Source organism: Monomorium pharaonis, chromosome 5 (genome assembly GCF_013373865.1).
Source record: "Monomorium pharaonis isolate MP-MQ-018 chromosome 5, ASM1337386v2, whole genome shotgun sequence".
Lineage (NCBI taxonomy): Eukaryota > Metazoa > Arthropoda > Insecta > Hymenoptera > Formicidae > Monomorium > Monomorium pharaonis.
Window position 1 is genome coordinate 23184473 of NC_050471.1, and position 21135 is coordinate 23205607.

Below are 21135 nucleotides of genomic sequence, written 5' to 3' on the forward strand. Positions count from 1 at the left end.
ATGTATGTAAGTACGCTCTCTCTCTCTCTCTCTCTATTTTTTTCCCTTTCTTTTTGTATAAAATTATTTATTTATATAATTATTATTGCAATTGTTATTTTTAAAAAGTAAAAAACTAAAAGCGCGCGCGTAGCGCGCGCCTGTGTTGTTCTAGTTTGACAAAAGAGAAAAAGAACTGTACCTGACTTCAATATGTTATCATTGTTTTCTTCCGTGGGATTATTCAGGTCCGTTAACGCGTTAGAATTGTTATAGTTTTCATGCCTTTTATTCTTTCGATTTTTCCTGGCGGCTTTTTTCTCTTTCTTCAATTGTTTCCATGACGTATCGGTAGTTTGATAGTCACGCTGCTGAATATTCATCATATCAAAGGCATCCTCAAATTCACTGTTCTTTCTCCTATATATCAAGACGATTATATATTGTTTTAGAAATTAATAGAATTAATTATCTTAACATCTACGAAACATAAAATTTTCTTTACTTCAACTGTGGAGGTTGCGGCTTGTCCGCCATGACGGGCAGACTCAAATCTAAGAATGGCTCAGTGCGTTGCGATGAGTGATGACAATCCAGGCATTCCAGAGTAGATACCAGCACGCCACGGAATACCGCTTCCGGTCCCAGCAATCGTGTGCTGGCCTGATTGCCGTAAAATTTCACGCGAGATTTCAAGCCCTTTTCCACGCAATCCGGTTTAGTTTTTTCACTTAGACCAACCTCCTTCAAAATTATGCTCTGGTACCTCTACATAACACCAAAAATTTTACTTATAGAATACTCATTACAAATACTATAAATATTATATGTTAATTAAAGGTTTTTTTCCTTTGAAAAAGGAACGTGAAAACAAAACATTATTTTTATCATTTTTTTTTAAATTATGCGACAAATTAATTTCAAGTTTAAAGATATAAAATAATAACAAATATAACGCATCCCAAAAAATATAATTTTTATCATTTTTATTCTTCAGAGAATGTATACTTAGTTGCCATAACATAAAAAAAAAACATCGATCAGTACGTTAATGAAAATTATAACAACATTGAAATAGAAATTTTGCTAAATATTCTACATAATGTTCTTTTCGAATTCCATAACGAGGAATGATAAATTATAACTTAACTGACATAGCTATTTCTCAACAAAATACGCACCGTACTTTTGCGCACTTCTACGCGCGCGTGTATATGTGTGTGTGTGTGTGTGTGTGTGTGTGTGTGTGTGTGTGTGTGTGTGTGTGTGTGTGTGTGTGTGTGTGTGTGTGTGTGTGTGTGTGTGTGTGTGTGTAGCACCAATATTTTACCTTTATTTTTAAAAGATAATTTTAAATTAAATTGATGAGCACAATAGTTATTGCAAAAAATAATACTAAAGAATAATACCAAAGTAGAATACCCGTACGGAATATAGGAAAATACAGGTTTGAATCCTAACTATAATTATTATTTTTTAGTAATAAATTTTTTTCGCAAAGGGGTGATCTTATAGATACTTCAGAGCGTTAATATTATTAAATTAATCGATTTAATTGTGAAATTATGGTTTACATAGAGATGTGTTTCAAGATTGATAAAAAATTGCGTGGGATGAAAATAGTAAAAATTCATACAAATTAGATATTAGACACTAAGTTATTGACTGATTTAGGCAATTTTTTCCTTATTTTTAACTCTTTAACGGTCAACTTTTTTTATAGGTTTTATATATTCAACACATAATGGATCTAAACTAATAGATATTTATTATGTGTAAAATTATTTTTAGAATTTTTCAATCCTTATAAAATACTCCCAGATGGACCCTTCCCTCCAGCAAAAAATGTAATCTTATTTTTTGTTTTATTATCATACTGAATTAAAGAAGTATTTTTAAAAATATACATATGTATGTTTTCATAAACTCACGGATCATTGCTATCTGTACAATCTATTCCTATATTATAAAAAATATCTGTGCTTGAAAAACATTAGAATCGAAGTCGATAATACGTATATGTTGTTTTGAATCATTCTCTAAAATAAGAAAAAATATATATTAGTATTGAGTAACCATCATTCAATAACTGGAGCTGTTTCAAACTTATAATATTTTTGACATTGTGTATAATGTACTCTAATTTTCACATAATTTGAATTTTGTTGTATAGCTTAAAGGATGCAATTCTTCTTCAATTTTTTTTATAGCTCCGCCCTTCTTTTTCAAAATAAAATAAAAACAATATTATTAAGTTCACTTTTGTAGAAGTTATTTTTCAAAGGTAGTATATTCTTTTAAAGTCATTAAAGAGTTAAATATGATTGTATTTGACATATATTTCCAATTTTAGTAAGATTGTTCAATCATTCAATTGACCCAATAATGCATGATAAGTCATATTGCTGAAACACATAATTATATAAGTAAATTATACAATCTAATAATAAAGTACACAATTTTTTTTCTGTTTACGACTTAAGGGGATACTGGACTGCCTCTCAAACGTTCTCGATATAAAGTCCAATTCAGATTGATATTAATATGTGTAATTTAATTCTGGAAAAGAATTTCCAAATTTATAAAAAAAGAAATACATATGAAATCTCATTAACCCTCTGTCTATACATGGAATTACGGTAACCTTAGTTGATTTTGGAATGCTCGCTATTTAAAAGTATTTAGCAAAGAGACGCTGGGACTAGGGGGGTCGAAAAAAGTTTGAACTGTGCTCTACTTATTCCTCTTTGTGCGTTGTCAGTGTTCTGAAAACAACAGAAGTTGGAGCATCGAAAGTGTGTGTTGGAGTTACAGTTACTCCATGTGTAGGGAACGTAACAAAAAGTGGAAAAGTTCCAAATTTGAACGATAAGTAAAAGTTATTTTTTGTTCATTAAGTATATCATTTACGCATACAGTACTTATATATATATATATATATATATATATATATATATATATATTACCAATGTAGCAATCACTTTGCAAAAATATACTGCAACTGTAGCATTACAAATTAAAATTTTTTTCTATAACAAATAAAATCTTTTGTAATAAATATTTTTTGTATTAATAATTATGTTTTTGTGTATTAATAATTATATTTTTAAAATAAATATTACTATTTTCTTTTACTATTGTGTTTGAACTGTGATTCATTTTTTACTAAATTCACATTACGAAATAAATATATTTTTTGAACAGCATCAAAAAACCGACAATAGATTTCTTAAAGTACAACTCTTCCCCTTTCCATTGATCACCATTTTAATTACTTTATCTGTTTTTTTTTCTAATAAATACGGGCGTTTAAAAAAAAAGCAAATTTTTACAAAAATTTTTCGTTTCTTTCTCATTCTTTTCAAAAAATCCCTTTTCTTTTAATATCTTCGACTTTTCAGCCAAGATCATCATAATTCTGAGATTTTTTCCTTTCGATAAAAAAAAAGAAGTTAAAATTGATTAAATACATTTGAAGATATAAGTCAACGAAATTTTGGGGTTAGCGTAACCCCTGTGTGTAGGAATCGGAAGAAAAATAAGGTGTGTAGGCAGAGGGTTAATAATGTACATAAATGACTCTAGATTATCGACTTCGATCAAGTTTAAGAAACAGTCCAGCATCCCTAAAGATAGTGAGAAAGTAGAATCTAACTCACAAAGCAAGTTTTAGATAGGCCTGATATAAATAAAATATAAAATGTATAAAATGTCTATGTAAATCTAAATATAAATGGAAATTCAATAAAAACAACAGTTATGTTATTTTAAGTATAAAATTTTACTATAAATGTCTTTTCTATTTTCATTTTTTTATATAGCATATTCTCTATAGCCACTATACGAATTCTTTAAATATTCTAAAGATAAAGTCAATTTTCTAAAAAAAATATCCAGAACAAAATATTTAGTTAAAAGAGCTTCTTACTTACTCTGAGATCCTCATTTCGAACTATTTCTAATAAATGTCGGAGAAACTCATGTGAATCATGTTGTCCACCATCCACACATTGCGTAGTCTTCTTCCTGAGCTTACAGAGAAGATTCAAAGGAGTATAAGTTTGATGGCCGCTGGTGTTTTGCATTTTCGACAGAGTTTCACATAGAATCGATGTAAAACTGCCCCACCGTTCCAAGGTCCCTTCAATTGGTGGCTAAAAAAATTTTTTATTATTATGTATAAATTTCTGATAATATTGACACATCTTGATTTATTTGATTAGATAAATAAGTTGGATTTTGTTAGCTTAACAAAATCAAACAAAAATTCGATTAGATTAATTTATCCAACAATAAATTTAATAATTTTGAATTTAATAATTTTTACAGTTTTTTAATCTGTAGCAACTCCTATTAAATCTATTGCAATAGATAGCTGATTTCCTAAAATATTGTACATATTCTCTTAAATTACATTTTTTGTACAAAATATTTTACGATTATGTTCCTTATTTTGATCAATATAATTGACTCAAAATAATTTTAATTTTACTTCTTTTAATGATTTTTTCTATGTTTCTTAAATAAATATATATATAATAAAACATATTTTGACTTTTTTAAAACTTGGTTTTTTTTAGATGGTTACTTATACTATAGCATATTTCTATATTTTTTATTAAATATAAAATTTTGCAAAATCCACTAAATGCATATTTATATATCTACTTGTAAACTATATCCAGCAAAAAATTAAAAATTAGTAAGATAAATTTAACAAAAGCTGAACATACCAATTCTTCTTCATCCTCAGCATCGGCAGGTTTATGTTTTCCACCAGGTAAGACAAATTTTTGTCCGGGCAAACGTAAGTCATCCAGCACCTTCACTAAATAAGGTGTTTGCGCTAAACACTGAAGTACAGCATTGAAGAAACAGGTGTTTCCTAGATTTGCCAAACCCTATTACATAATTTAAAAAACTAAAGTAACGATAAAAGTAAGGCTGAATTCGTTATCGTTACTGTAAAAATGTAACGACGTTATCGTTACCGTTACAGACATAAAAAAGTAACGATTGTTACCAAAAAAAAGTAACGAAAACGGTAACGGCGTTACAAGTAACGCGTTACTTCCCAACCCTGGTTATATATATGCATTTACACTTTATTTATGTAATACATTGAGTATTATGTAATTAAGATTTTTATGTTCTAATATAAAAATATACGCAGGAGATAGTTATTGAATGTGACGCGACTAAAGAAATAGCGCAACTTCTGGCGCGGCGCCTATAGCACGAGATTATCATCTCGTTTTGTCAATAATTGAGAATGATGGAACCCATATATTATTACATTTGGATGGATTTGGCTTTTAATGCTTTTTAATTTTTGTCTTTGCAAAATTTTCAAAATTAAAAAAAAAAGGTGGGTGTGGGATAAATTAAAAAGTTTGAAATTTTTTGAAAATCTAAATATACTATTATAAAGAGTATAAAATACCATAAAACTTTTGTATAAATCATTTTTTCATAAACTTTATATTTTCAAAGATATTCGCCAAAAACGAAAAAACACGTTATTTTCGAGGGGTGGTTTCAACCCCTAAACGTTGAGATACGCCGCTAAAAAACGTATGGGTCTAATATTTTTTTATGTTCTACAACATATCCAAAGCTCATTAAAATCGGTGAGGAACAGTTCTGTCCATTCCCTTGTAAGTATAAATATGTATTACTACATTTACAATTTCAAATTTATACGAATTGTACATGTGATACAAATTTAAAAAGCAAATTGCAAGACTTTTGTTATTAAGAAAAAGATTAATTTAAAATTAAACAAGCAGAAAAGCATACATAATTTACACACCCCAACTTTAGGAAGATTGTTTAATATTCTATGTTTCTCTTTCTCCCGTACATCAACTATTAGTTCTTTTTGGTACTGAATTGCTGGCATTTTCGATTGCTGAGATATTTGTGGTATATTGACACACTTTTTGATAAACTCTACAATTTCCAGCAGCTTCTTCCTGAAAAAAACAAAATATATAAACATGCATATTTGTAAATATGCTGCTTATATTAAATCTTGTTTAATTTAACTTATCAATTTAGCTTACCTACTGTTAGGATGAACTTCAATTTCACACTGGTAGCACCAAACACTCCAATGGTGAGAATCTGTCACCATGCAGTGGCAGTCGCTGTGAGGTTTCCTATAATGCTCAATGGCATGCTGTTTCTGTTCTTTACCACAGCCTTGCTCCCCACATTGCAGGCAGATCCACAGTAATTTCGAAATATCACTCTGATTTAAATAAAAATATCACTCAAATTTAAGTAACTTAGTATTAGTCTTTAAATATCTTCATTTTAAAAATAATAACAGTTGAGAAGACAACTGAGTTTTCCATTTCTTTATCAAAAAAAAATTGTAATAATGATATACTAGTGTTCTAAATTTTTCTAAAAAAACAAAATCAAAGAAAAAATTCAGTTTTTTCGATATTTTTTCTCCCCAAAACAGCAAATTTTATTGATAAATTATTTATTTATTAGAGGTTTTAAATGTAAAAGAAATTTTGAAATTGTAAAAAACAATAAAAGCGACATTATCTTGAAAAGTCTTTCTACACTAAAAAGGAATTCAAATCAATAGATTGAATATTTATATTTTAACCTATTAAAACTTATAACTAGACCAATAAAGTCAGCAAATACATAACTATTAGAAACAGGATTAAAGCAAAAAAAAACTTAAAAAAGTATCTTACAAAAATCCATTTTGCAACAAATTGTTATAAACATTTAAAAATTAATTGTAAAAAACTAATTATGACAATCGATTCTATGTAAACAAAAATTATGAAAAATATATATAACATTTTTTGTTAACTTTACTGAGTTAAAACGAGTTCCAATAAATTTTATTTATTTATTTTTGTATAAACAAAAAATATTATGTTTCTTACATATTTCAAGAACATTGTTTTTCTTATATTCTATACTCTTTACTCTTGGTTAATTTTGCTGACTATTGTTTAAACTTAACTTGCAAGCAACAAATGTAAAACGTATCCCAGATAACACAAAATATTATCATAAATATTTATAAATATTTTACAAATTTATTTTCAAAAAATATTTTTTTTAAATTATATAATTATTTTCATAAACCATTTAGAAATAATACAAAAATTATTATCAACAATATATAGAATATATTTTTAAAATGTCCTGAAAAATATTTATGGTATTTGAACTTAAAATATTTTTTATATTCTTTGATAATAATGATATATATATTTATTTTAAATATTTTCATAAATGTTTATCATAATTTTTTTTATACCTGACAAACTCGGACATAAAAATATGTACAAAATATTTATCATAAATATTTTTCCTTCTTATAAATATTTTATAAATATTTTATAAATATTTTGTGCCATTTGGGATATATATTAGGAGCAACAAATTCAGACAATGTGTTAGTATTAAATTTAAACAAGCAACACATTTTTTTTCTTACAGTTTATTCTTATAACTTTGCAAGCTGTATAGTTTTTTATTGCTTAAATTAATTTTGGGACCAATAAATTGGATATTTCAAAAGTAAAAAATTAAGAACAAATTCTCATATCATTATTAAGTGTAATTTTGTTATTATATGTATATTGTTCCACTAACTTCATCTTTCTTTAATGAAAACATTGTTTTTTAAAAAAACTTAGACAACAATTTTTTTCTTTGGCAACTTTTTGCAACAAATAAAAATATTAATAAACATTGATTCTGCTCATTTTGTTCTGCTAACTTATGACATCTAGTCTTTAATATCTGATGTGTTTTCCAGTCAAATAATTGTATTCATCAATATTAATTACAATTTCTTCCATCTTGAGATCTGCTTCCAGTTTTTTGCACATAGAACATTCACTCAGTATACCAATCTTTTTTATGTTCTTCTTCACTTTGTTCAAATTGATAGCCTTTGCTATGTGTGGACATTTTGTACCTGCTAAAAATTGATTAATTTTACTTATAAGTAAAATACATATATACATTTAATTCAAATATTCTATTAGATTATATTACAAAATTAAGCCAATTTACATGAAAAATATCAACAATACAATGTAAACTATAATAAATTATGTCTTATAAGTAAAACAATAATGATCTCTAAAAATAGTGAAAATAATATTTTATTTAAAAATGTTGAATATATTCTTACTATATCAATATTAAAATCAGATGTATTATTAGATTGTCATATATAATTATTGTATATTAACAATAATATAACTTAATAATTTTACTATATGCTATCCAATTATAATAATTTATGTTGTCTGTATAGTCTGTATAAAAATATTTGTATAAATAAAATAAACATGTAAATAATATATATAAATGACAATCTTGAAATGTATATATAGCACAACCTTATTTTATAGACGAATATTTTACTACTTTTAAACATGTTAAATTACAATTAAAATCTATTTTTAAATTAATAAGTGCTGAAATCATAATTTCCCCAAACACAAAGTTTAAATTAAAATTAGGTTACAAAATATCCTTAACCCTAGAACACGCACAGGGGTCTCTGGACCCCAGAGCGATTTCTTCTTCTTGCTGCTTCGTCCACAGCACCGCCCAAAATCCCAGACTGGGGGGGGAGGGATGTTTGTTAGTTATACTATAACCCTGAACGGTTGCCGGCGTCAATCGTCCTTTGGCAACGAAAACAAACAAATATAAACTTTTGCTTGGGGTTTCAGTGACCCCAAAGCGTGATAACGCTACTTTTTTAACAAATTAAAAATATACAACTTTGTAGTTAAGTTGATTATCTTGTAAGTATTATCATTACTGTTAAGAATTATAAAATTTTATGTACTATTATATTGATATATATATATATATATATATATATATATATATATATGCTCCAAGGATTCTCATAATAGCAGATCGGCCGAAGTTTGTAAATAGTGCAAAAAGCATATCGCTTTCGTTTTGGTAAAGTATTATCGCGATTAACATAATTCGGATGTTGTACGTGACTGTCTATATCGCCTTTGCTGATTAAATTTTCAATTGTTAAGCAATTAAGAAGACGACCATAAAACAATGATGTATTGCTTAAAATGTTTATGTGCTATGTGTACTAATCATGTTGCAAAAATCTGTTTACAATGTTCCATTAATCTGCCTTAATATTTTCTTAAATTTTGATTAATTAATAAATTTTTTATATATTTATGTGTATATACTCTTATTTTGTTTTCTATTTAATTATATATTCGAAAAACAATGTACGTAGCAAAGAAAACCTCTTTTGAAAATCAGTGATTTTCAATATGCAAAATAATTATATTTTTTAAAAGAATGCATCACGACGTTTTTTTTTCCTTAAAATTTTAACTTTTTCCTTCAAGAAACTGTACTTTAAGGTTGTCCAAGAATCATATTTTCATTTTTTTTAATGAAAAAAAAGCAAATTTTCTCCAATTTTGTCACACTCTTCTTCATATTTTTGTTTATAATTTTTTTTCAATTCTTTAAAACATTTTTTCATGTAGATATTCTAAAACTAGAAATTCTGACGAACAAAACTAGACCTTAAACGTTTAATTTCCAGGAAATCGCACCTGTTTGAGTGTTTATGGGTTTCCAGGACCCCAGAATGGGTTTATGAAAGTTTTTTTATGTGCGTTCTAGGGTTAAAGAAACATTTTTTAAAGTAATCTTAAAGACCTGTCTTACGATTTGATTTTAGAGTTTGTCTTATTTAGGTCACTTGATTTTGAAATTTCCAGATTGTAATATTTTAGTCTTAAATTTCTAAATTCTAACTCGATTATTCTAAGAATTTAAAATACACCACTCTGAAAATCAGAGAAATTGGAGCAAAAGGCTAGGAATCGAACAGTAAAAATTTGAAAATTTTTGTATTCCTTCTTTCAAAAGCTTACGGCGATCTGGCAAAATAAAATCAGACACTCTGGGTGTGTAAGATACGAGTTTTCTAACCTGCGCTTGCCTCCTCACAGGACTCAGTGGAAGCTTCGCTGACATCGGGATTTGCGTCCGGTTGTCTATTGCGTTTTTTACTCATTTTACCACACTATATCCGTAAACGTTCTTGCATAAAAACCGTTTTCTCTACACTAAATAGTTCTCATGCGTTAGCTAAACCCTGACGTTTGCGTACGTAAAAAAAACATGTGGAAATTTGCTCCGTTTGCGCGCGAGTACATAAAGCATATACGCCATTGACATATAAAGGACTATTGATGGCAGTGGGAAGCTGGGAGGTTACGCTACAAACGTTTCGAAGCATTCTTTGATTGGTCAATTCGTAAAAATCTTTGTTTCGATTGGTCAATCAAACGCTTCGAAGCATTTGTAGAGTCAAGTGGGACCGCAGCCTAAATGGAAAATGTTGGTACCAGCAAAATTCTCTAGACAATACAATTTCAATTTCCGCAGGTTAGTAACCCTGTCGAAGTAGTAAATTCGAGTTTGCGATAAATGCTAGCTGTTCCACCTTATATATCTATAGTTTTTTAACAGTTTCTAGTACTCTCTTCTCCGTTTTATCTATTCTCGTTATAAGAATATACTTTAAATAAATAAAAATGTTGAACATAGAAATTGTAGGAGCATTCATAAGATGCAACTTCGATATACCAGTCTCTGTCCGAAAATTAAAAGAAAGAATCGAAGAAGTAACGGTGAGTGAACAATAGTGAGATCTAACCTTAAATTATTTTTATCATCTCGTGAAACCGAAATATAGTCTTCTTCTTCTTCTTTACCCAAGTGGATTTCTGTCCTACGAGACAAAGTACTATTTATTCGACTCTGCCGGTAGGCAACAGTCATGGGAGAGAGCTGTGCCCTTATATATATCGAAATATAGTGAAAAGTGTCAGGTATCCTAAAGGCGATTTTTGGCGATCGTTTGGTACATGTATCAAACTGTACCAGAACCAATAAGATAATAAGTTTACTTATATTTCATTGGTTCTGGTACAGTTTGGTACGCTTTGGTACATGTACCAAACGATTGCCAAAAATTGTCTTAACAGACGTAATACAAGGTTTGTTTTTTATTCCTGCACTGCTGCAATAAGTTGGAATAAGAAATATATATTTTTTCTCATTCTAACTTATTGCACTAGTGCAGCAATGTAAGAATACAAAACAAACCTACAGTAAACTTGCAAAAAAAATCTCACGGGCGTGATATGAGTACAATATCCCCGAGAAGAATGAAGACACGTGTCCTCAAGACCACAAAGCAATTTATAAAACAATTATCTTATAAGATTCTTTTTTTTCAACATAACTTGATTTAGCTATTTAAATTTTCTATCTATGGCCCCTATTAACAACCTTTAGTTTGTTGATAATTGCATTGAATACAGCATTTTAACTGTGTACAATTATGTTTACTTGTGTCATAATTGGAAAACACTGGATTGTTACATAGTGTTGCTGAAAAGCATTAATTGGCTATTCTTCAGCTAGAACACACTGACGTTACACTATGTTTCACTGTGTAATTTTTTGTTGGATTAAACTTAGAATACTTTGCAGCAAAATACACAAATCAACACAGCATATAATTTTATTTTTGTCGTTTTTCATTAAATATGACTCAAACAAAGATGCTGAAAAGCTCTATTAACTAAGCAATTACATTGAGGCTAATAAGCATTAAGAGAATATTGTTTTTAAAATCGATATTAGAAATTACTATTAGTATCACATTTTAAATATAAAATTTTTTGGTAACACTGTCAAATTTTACATGCTTGTATTCAGCTTTTACAGTGTTGAGCAATGTAACACTGTGTCACAGTTGGAATATTTTATTATTTTGGATTGTGTTACACTATCTCATCTCATCAGTATTTTATGTGATATAACATTTTTTCTTTTCAGATTTTCCTATAATTTTGTAAATTTGTATTTTCAAATGTAAAATATATTTAAAAAAGAAAAATAATGATATAAATTAATTTTTTATCTTTCTCAAGTTGATTCTTCTGAAGATCGTGATCTTCATGACGAAGTATGCATGCTACATAGTGACTATCTTGGCAAAGATACTATTAGATTTGCCACTGCTTACTGAAAGGTGAACATTTAATAAAAATTACTGCTATTGTTCTAGATAAATTTAAACTCACATCTTTACCACAAAAAAAACACGCGCAATTCATATTATGATTATCATAATGTTGCATATTTAAATGCTATTTCGGGAGACCATATTTTTACACATTTTATCTTTTAAAAGAAGTGTACACAAAAATTATCAATAAATTCTTTCAAAAACAAATATTCTGTTTTAATTAATTTAGTTTATGAAAAACAATTTATTTTAATTTTTCAATATGGATTATGTGAAGATAAAATCTAATTAACGAAATACGGTGTGCTGACTCTTTTTATCGTTATTAATTATGTTTTATTATAAAAATTTGACTAACTCATCGTGTTACGTGACGCATTTTGTTATAACTGTCAATGCAATTAAAAATTCTCATATTAACTTCTACCACACATTGGTTTCTTTGAGAGGATCTTCGTCTGTCTGTACATGATTAATGTTTAGCTGCGTTTCAGTTCAAGACTATCATTTGATAAGTGCCTAAACGAAGACCGAAACGTTATGAGTATTTACTAATAAACATTACTTTGGCCAGTACTGTCGATTAGTTAATAATTTTCCAATTTGTCATCATTCGCTGGCGAATTGAAAAGTTTCCTATTGATAAAATCTAAGATTTTATAGAATATGATAAATACGTCATTGTCGTTTAAATTCTTATAAATTTTGAAAAATGTTTTATAATTAATTTAATTAATTAAATAAAGTTAATAAAATTATTTTATAATTTAAATTAAAGTCTTTAATTTCGCGTTTTCATGTTTGTACATATTTCTTTTAAAATAAAAGATAAAGGTCTGATTTTATATACATATATACAGGGGGGGGGGGTAACCCATTTTTTAAATACGGGCAATTTTCTCGTAAACTAAGCGAAATATCAAAAAATGTTTTAGACAAAAGTTGTATGGTTTCAAGGGGGCCGTAAGATGATACTATTAGTTTGATCTTGGATGGTTATTTGCAGGTTACGGGAAGGTCATCTTTAATTTCTTAAAGAAAACCTGAAATTTTTCATTACATAATCTTACCTCGAGAGCTTTCCAAAATACTATAGTTAAGTTATTTTTTTATTAAGTATTTTTCAAGTTATAAGGCTCCGTATCCTGCTTTGACTGGCTAGATCGTGTTCGTATCTTGCCTTGACTTATTGGATTCTATAAGATAAGGTTATCAGAAAGTGAATATTTTACGAGATATTTTGTATTTTATGTCAAAATACTGCGACTTTGGAGCTTTATAACTCGAAAAATACTTAATGAAAAATAACTTAATTATAGTAGTTTGGAAAGCTCTCGAGGTAAGCTACAAGAATATGTAATAAAAATAGTGGGTTTTATTTAAGAAATTGATCTTTACGTGACCTGCAAATGACCATTCAAGGTCAAATCAATAGTACCATCTTACAGCCTCTTCGAAACCATACAACTTTTGTCTGAAACATTTTTTGATATATCGCTTAGTTTACGAGAAAATTGTCTGTGTTGTTTAAAATGGGTCACCCTGTATATTGTGTGTGCGTGTGTGTGTGCGCGCGCGCACGCGTGTGTGTAGATAATAAGAAATTTTTGAATTTTTGTCCGCCATGTGTGACCATCTTAAATTTCTAAAATTTGACTTTAGATTCATAATCAGCGACCCCGAAAACTTTCTAGATACAACATTAAGAAAAGAAGGGGAGTTTCAAGAGAAGGGGGTTTCAAAGAATAATGCGCCATTCAAAGGGTTAATAAGTGTGTACAGTGAAATGGAGCACTTAAGTCATAAGACAATTAATGAGCATGCACAGGATGTTACAGTCATAAATATTATTTTCTAATTACTGAAATTTAAGAAACAGATTTAAGTGATGATTTTCTTTCTTAGAATTATATTCTATGCGTGAAAATAGAAAGTTACAAAATTAAAGGAAAATAAGAAAATCATTATAACTTGTTGTTCTACTTGATTGCTTGTGATAATATTAGAACAATATAGGTATTTAGATTTCAACGAGTATTATACTGTGTTAAATCTGAATTTGATCAAAAAATGTTTTAACAGAAAGTCACTTTTCAATTTTAATATTTAAATTTATTATAATTAAATATTTGTTTTTATATAAAAACATAAAAAATGACTTTTATCAAATCTAAAATGAGACAGTTAACATTTATCAACTTAATTATAATCTTAATTATAATCTTAATAAAAATATCATGAATTAATTCTTATTTTTAGGGGCTTTTATGTGACCAGTATTACGTTCTGCATAATGGTCGACTTATACAGGAAAATGACATCTACTTGAATAGCCATGCAACTGTGGTTCCAAGACTGTTGGGTGGTAAAGGTGGATTCGGATCTATGTTACGTGCAATAGGCGCACAGATTGAGAAGACCACAAATCGCGAAGCCTGCAGAGATCTCAGCGGTCGTAGATTACGTGACATAAATGAGGAAAAGAGGTTGAAAGCCTGGATTGAAAAGCGGATCAAGAGAGACAAGGAGGCGGTGGAACGTAAACAGAAGAAACTGGAAAAATTATGCGCTCAACCGAAACACGAGTTTAAAGATCAGCGTTACGATCAGGAACGTGCAGAGTTGACTGAGAGAGTTGGAGACGCTGTGGAAGAAGGATTTAAGGTCGCTGGTACATCAGGTATCAAGAGAAAACAAGAGGAGAACAATAAACCCAATAAACGCAACACCATGTTGGATATGGGAATTGATTCTGACGAATTTGAAGATTCTGATGACAGTGATGAAGATGAGGTGTTGTTAGTTATAGAAAAGGCCAGAATGAAAGCGCAAGCATTGATTGAAAGTGAACATTCTAGTGACGATAGCAAAAATGTCAATGAGCACATCAAGAAAATAAAAAGCGAATCGTTAATTGATAATCAGATGAACATTAAATTAAGTGATGACTCAGTAAATACAAAATGTATTAAATTGTAAATGTATAAAAAGTATCATAAAAGATTATCATGTTTATATCGCCTTTAAAGTTAGATTAATTGCTTTATATTAGGATTGATTTACTGTTTTATCTTTATTGTCAAATAACATGTTATTGCTTTAATTTCAAACATGTTATGTCATTTATTAATGAATAATTACAAGAGAATAAAAAATTTAATAACAAATTGCTTAAATTTTTTGTAATGTTTTAAAATTATAATGCGTCCTAATAAATTATGTTTAATTCCAACAATGCTTGAATTTTTTTGAAGAATTTTTCGATTACATATGATCGTTCTCGATACATTCTAAATATTCTGTGATATTTTATCCTAATTGTAATTAATATTTAATCTGAATTGTAATTAAAGTATTATAATATATTAATTATTTATAAAAGGCATTTTTGGCTCTGAAGAATTTTTTTATAAATCTCAATATAAATTATTAATATCAACTTTTTTTCAATACATTTATTAATATATTTAGAGTAATATTATAAGTTATTTTGAACTAAAATAACTGAAATTGACTACACTAGAGCACTTCGTTATATATAAAAGAAAATTATAAATGATTTCTATGATTTACGTGTGCTGCTTATTTAAAACAAAAAAATTCAAAATAATTATTAATTAGCATTTGGATATTGCAGATATCAACCCACCAAATATAACATGCAACAACATTGCGACAATGTTGTAATATTGTAACAACATTACAGTAATATTGCAACATTGTCGCAATGTTGTCTCAATGTTCTATGTTTGCTGGGAAAATAAAAGAAAAATTGAAAGTTGAAAAAATAACACTGAAAACTAATTTCAATTTTTGTAATCTTTATTTGAAAGACTACACATTGAAAAAGAATATTTTGATACGATTCTGGTAAGAACAATAGTTATACATGCTGTATGCATATAGGCTTGATTGGTAAAAAGATATATTTTGAAATATCATAAAAATTACTTCAAGAAACATTTTTTGAGGACGCATTTCAAATTTTGCGTACAATTTACACAGAGATAGCTTTAATTACCATTAATCAGCCAGTCCAATATCATGAAAAGGATTTTCAGTTATATTTTGAAAGATTCATGCTACAGTGCTCGTCGAACATACTTGATCGGGATCAATAATGGAGAGTTATTCATGCATATCATTAATAATATTTCGTATGTACTTCTTTTATAGATTTGGAAATTCTTTTTTAGAATTAAAGTACACGTATTAATATTAGCTTATGATTTGGACTTTATACCGAGAATGAAAAAATTTTTTCAGATTGCTCTTTTTATTAGCCTGTATCTGGATTTGCAATTATAAAAAACTAATCTTTTTTTCTAAGCTTTTAATCTTAGTTCGAATTGCATGATATTGTACGTATATGTTATCCTTATAGAGGAATAAGGTTTCATTTTCTACCATATATGTATATCATAGTTGCTATACTCTACATACCCAAAATAATATTTTTTTGTTTTTGATAGAAACTTTGCGTAGAAACTTCGAGGTGAAGCATCATCGGCGGCGGCTGAATTGAATGAGTGACCGTTTTTCCAATTATAGAAATTAAATAATGGATGAATACGTGTAACTAAGTTTGGGTGACCAAGATTATCGTAGAAATTAAGCGACATTAGATTTGTGAATTTAGGTATTTGCACGAAAACACTACAAATTTTTAAAATTTTTTAAACTGGATTTGCTATCCTGGATTGGTGATTGTTTCTTATATTGTCTTATTGTTTCTTAATATTAGTCCTATGTCATTGAACTGTATGTCAATATTATTCAATGACAATGTTATTGAATAATATTGGTGCAATATCATTAGACCAATATATTGGTCCAATATTGGCTAAATAAAATGAAGTTTCCGTTTTACAATATCGAAGTAATATTGGGAAAACAATTTACTTCCAATATATATATTTCTAATAATTTGCCAATATTGCACCAACATATATTGCTACTAGGATGTAGTTTAAAATTTTTTTTTCGCGATGCAATAATCAGACATTTTAAGAAAGAATCTCGTGTATATTCCCAGATAACCACAAATGTATGTATGAGCACAAATTGTTCTCATGTTGCTAATAAAGATGTTAGCAGGTTGCTACGCATTTACGTCATCCCTTGTGCTGTTATTTGCTAGCATTCGACACTGATCTTAAGTAATGCTAACATTATGTTTGAAACGTGCAAAGAATTTTATTTCCGACATCGAATGCTAGCAAACAATGGCACAAGGGACGACATAAATGCATAGCAAGATGCTAATATCTTCATTATATCAAACTGGCTATCTGAGTTGATAGGTCTCAAAATTCATATCAGCTATTAATTTTGAATAAAAAAAGAACTTAAATATAAATGTGTGTGTGTGTGTGTGTGTGCGTGCGTGCGTGAGTGTGTGCGTGAGTGTGTGCGCGCGCGTATGTAAGCATGCGTGCGCGTGCATTTGCGGGTGTATATGTTGCGAATGTGAATGCGCATGTGCGTGTGCACGTGCGCATATATACGTGCGTGCGTGTGTGTTCTTTAATCCATGCCTCCCGATTTCCGGATGACTTTTAGTTTATATATATTTTATTACATAGTTTACGAAGTTTATGATGTACATAGTTTGTATATATATATATATATATATATATATATATATATACATATATATATATATATATACATATATATATATATATATATATATATATATATATATATATATATACTGAGCAACAAAATTAGCGCAACAAAAATTTATACCAAAATTTACTCAACTTCAAATAGTTGTAACTTCGCGAAAACTTATCGTATTTATGCTTTTTTTATTTTAAAGCTTAAAGTCTTTATTTTAAAGAGCATTCGTCAGATTTTAAGCTTCTTTTCTCTTTTCGCCATCTCTTCAAAACCCTGCATAAAACGTCGGATTGAAAAAAAAAGATATTGACATTTTACAAAAATCAGAATTCAGAAGATATTCAATTAAATATCTTTTGAATTTTGCTTGAATAAGAATTCAGTTCAGTTCAAATATTAACTCTCGCATTCAAAAGAGTTCACTTGACTCTAAACATTCTTCGCATTCAATCACAATAAAAGGGCATTCAAATAAATGCGAATCCTCGCATTAAAAAAAATTCACTTCTTCTGTTAATAGTTATCGGATTCAGAGGCATACAAAATTTCATGGTTCTATTCTCAATATTGCACTCAAAACTATTGGCCACATCCAATATACCAGATTTTTGCAAAGCAGAATTCACGATAAAATTTCGTGAATGCAAAACACTATTTTTGAATAAGACATTTTATGCAGGGAAGTAAGGACGTGTTTTGTCTTCAAAAAATTTTAAACTTTGATGCGCTCCTCGGGGTGCAATAAATTTTTTTGTAAACTTTATAAGAATTATTGTAAAATATGTACTTTTTCCTACAAATTAAAAAAAAATAGAAGTCTGTACAATTTTTGGGCGCAATTATGACAAAGTCATCTATGCATTTCAGCAGTTTATGCCTGTTATTGCTAGCATTACCCAATGGGCATCACGACAAGGTTGCTGGTCAGATTTTGCGCATTTTGTGTGCGCGCGTGCGCGCGCGCGTGTGTGTGTGTCTGTGTGTGTGTGTGTGTGTGTGTGTGTGGAAACTAATATAAACATACATGGACATATTCTTTATATATTTATATATGTTTTTATATGAAACATTTTTTCCCGGGAAGCATTTTCAAAAAGTCATTTAGAAACGAAGATATAATAGAGAAAAAGGTGGTAAAATGATCACCCATTTTAATTTTATTTAATAACTTCGTTAATAATATTTTGAGTCAACGTTTTGAGTTGAAATTTTACGATTGTATTCATCAAAGTGTTGCTCATTAGATTTTTAATTCAAAGTTATAAAATATTTATTATATTATATATGATTTATAAAAATGTAACGGTACTGCATACCCAGTAAACACAATTTATAATAGTAATATAACATAGAAATAACAATTAATGTACCACAACATAACAATTCGTTATGTTAAGTAACACATCAACATAACATAGTAATATAGTAATATAACAGCATTAATGCAATGTTATATTATTTGCATTAAGAAATATATATATTATATTAATACATTATTTTATTGTAATGTTACGTTTGCAACATTTAGATTACATTGCTATTCAGTTTATATTACATTATCATAACAATAGAATAGTACATTAGATGTAATACAGGAACATTATAATTTTATGCAATCTAATTTATAATGTAGCACTAATAAAATCAATGTTAAAATTTTAAAAATATGAGCGTTTGTCAAAAAGTCGAACGCAATATCTTTGGCTTTTATGCATGTTATTTCCATTATAAATTATAGCGCGCATAAAATTACAATCAAATACATGCTTTTTGTAAACGTGCATATATTTGATGCACGTAAAGTTCTATTATAAGCATTTATATAATGAAAATGGTTTGTTATAAGCTTATAATAAAAATGCGATTATATAATTTTTTAATGCATATAATTAGGCAATGTCTAACCAGCACGTGTATTTATACGTATGTAATATTTTAAAATCTATTAAGAATTAAGATGGATTATTTAATAAGACTTTTTTAAGAAGATGAATAAAAATTAGAATAGAAAAAAATATTCTAAGAATATATTACTTTTTAAAAGTATTACTATTTAGTATGATATCTTACATATTTTATATATCTTAATAATATTTTATAAATTGACAAGATTATTAATTCTTATTATAAAATAGAATATTCCATACATGATTTGACGCGATATAAATAATTATTATTTTTCAAATATTCTATATACTGTATAAGATTTTTGATTAATTAAAAAATAAAATTTAAAGAATTACAATATTGTATAGAACGTACAAAATATTATTTAATTGTAACTTTTAATAAGTTAAATTATTGTGACGTTGTTCAGGAACAAAAGTTTTACAACTATTTGATTTACAATACTATATTATATTGAATATAGTAAAAGTATGTGTGTATTATATTTAAATCTAATTTATTGTTGTATAGCATTATATAGCATTTTTATATTACACTTCTTTAAGTTTATGTAGCCAAAAATAATGTAAATTAAATAACATAAATGGTATATTTTACATTTGGTGATATTGTTTATATATAAATATAACATAGATATTATTAAAATTTTGTAATGTCATGGTTACATTGTATTGTAATATTATATGTTACATCCTTGAGTGTGAAATAATAACATATATGTTGCAAGTAATATTACATATAATATATAACATAACAATAACATTCAAGTAATATTACTTGTTACTTTCAGTTGTTTATTAAACATAAGAGTTACATAATTGTGTTTACTGGGCAACATTCTATATCATCGTTTAATTTTGTATAACTCGAAATATATACAGCCGAATAAAGAGTTAGATAATAAGAAAGTACTTAAGTGTACATACATTTGGACGATAATGCGGTTAAGTTTAAAAAGAATGAGGAAGTATATGTAATTAAATGTTACAATGTATCTTAAAAAATTTTTGAAATTCTTAAAAATAAAAATGCTTTATAACAAATGTTGACTGTTGTTTTGTCATATTATCATTTCTACTGTAGGCTACTAAATAAGTAATATCATAAATATTACTAGAATTCGTCAGCTAATAACGGAGATAATATGGATAACCATATTATCCGCACTGACCATACTACCATTTTCTCTTCTACACATTATTAAGTACACACACACGCGCGCGCGTATATACTTTATATATATGAATCATGTTTAAAAATATATATAGGCAAAGAGAAAGAATTGAAAGACAAAATATGTTTTGAATTCAACATTGGTATTTTAGATCTGCAATAAATTATTTTATTTCCTTGATCCTAAATCAATAAAAAAAGCATTTCATTGCTAGAAAAAACACAAGAAAAAGGATTTTATTTACAATGAATCTAAAAAAAAAACTAGCTATGTCAGACAATACAACAGGATATAGATTGCCTACTTGCTTGCGAGTATCTACTTACTTCGCAGCAGCTAGTTTGGCTAA

General features: G+C 27.9%; 2 protein-coding genes across 6 annotated transcripts in view; one reads left to right on the forward strand and one right to left on the reverse strand.

Moving 5' to 3' along the window:
* The window catches only part of LOC105835849 (ubiquitin carboxyl-terminal hydrolase 45), a 33472-nt gene extending 23114 nt beyond the window's left edge, over positions 1-10358 (reverse strand). For 3 of the 5 annotated variants that reach the window (XR_004963512.1, XM_036287688.1, XM_036287689.1), the window contains exons 1-9: positions 9967-10358; positions 8529-8663; positions 7812-7942; positions 6045-6232; positions 5792-5954; positions 4713-4880; positions 3912-4133; positions 485-747; positions 182-399 (exon numbers count right to left, since the gene is read on the reverse strand). Coding sequence is in view for 4 of the 5 variants with exons in the window: in XM_036287688.1 (XP_036143581.1) it covers positions 182-399; positions 485-747; positions 3912-4133; positions 4713-4880; positions 5792-5954; positions 6045-6232; positions 7812-7942; positions 8529-8663; positions 9967-10051 (1573 nt within the window). In the remaining variant the exon portion in view is untranslated. Of the gene's footprint in view, positions 1-181; positions 400-484; positions 748-3911; positions 4134-4712; positions 4881-5791; positions 5955-6044; positions 6233-7811; positions 7946-8528; positions 8664-9966 lie in introns of all 5 variants that reach the window. The other 2 variants (XM_012679448.3, XM_012679447.3) reach the window with 2 other exon arrangements.
* A 102-nt stretch (positions 10359-10460) lies between these two features.
* Positions 10461-15255, forward strand: LOC105835851 (replication stress response regulator SDE2). Its single transcript, XM_012679451.3, has 2 exons — positions 10461-10670; positions 14339-15255. Exons 1-2 carry the CDS (start codon positions 10575-10577, stop codon positions 15056-15058), a joined length of 816 nt encoding a protein of 271 aa, XP_012534905.1. The 5' UTR covers positions 10461-10574; the 3' UTR covers positions 15059-15255.
* The last annotated feature ends 5880 nt before the right edge of the window (positions 15256-21135 follow it).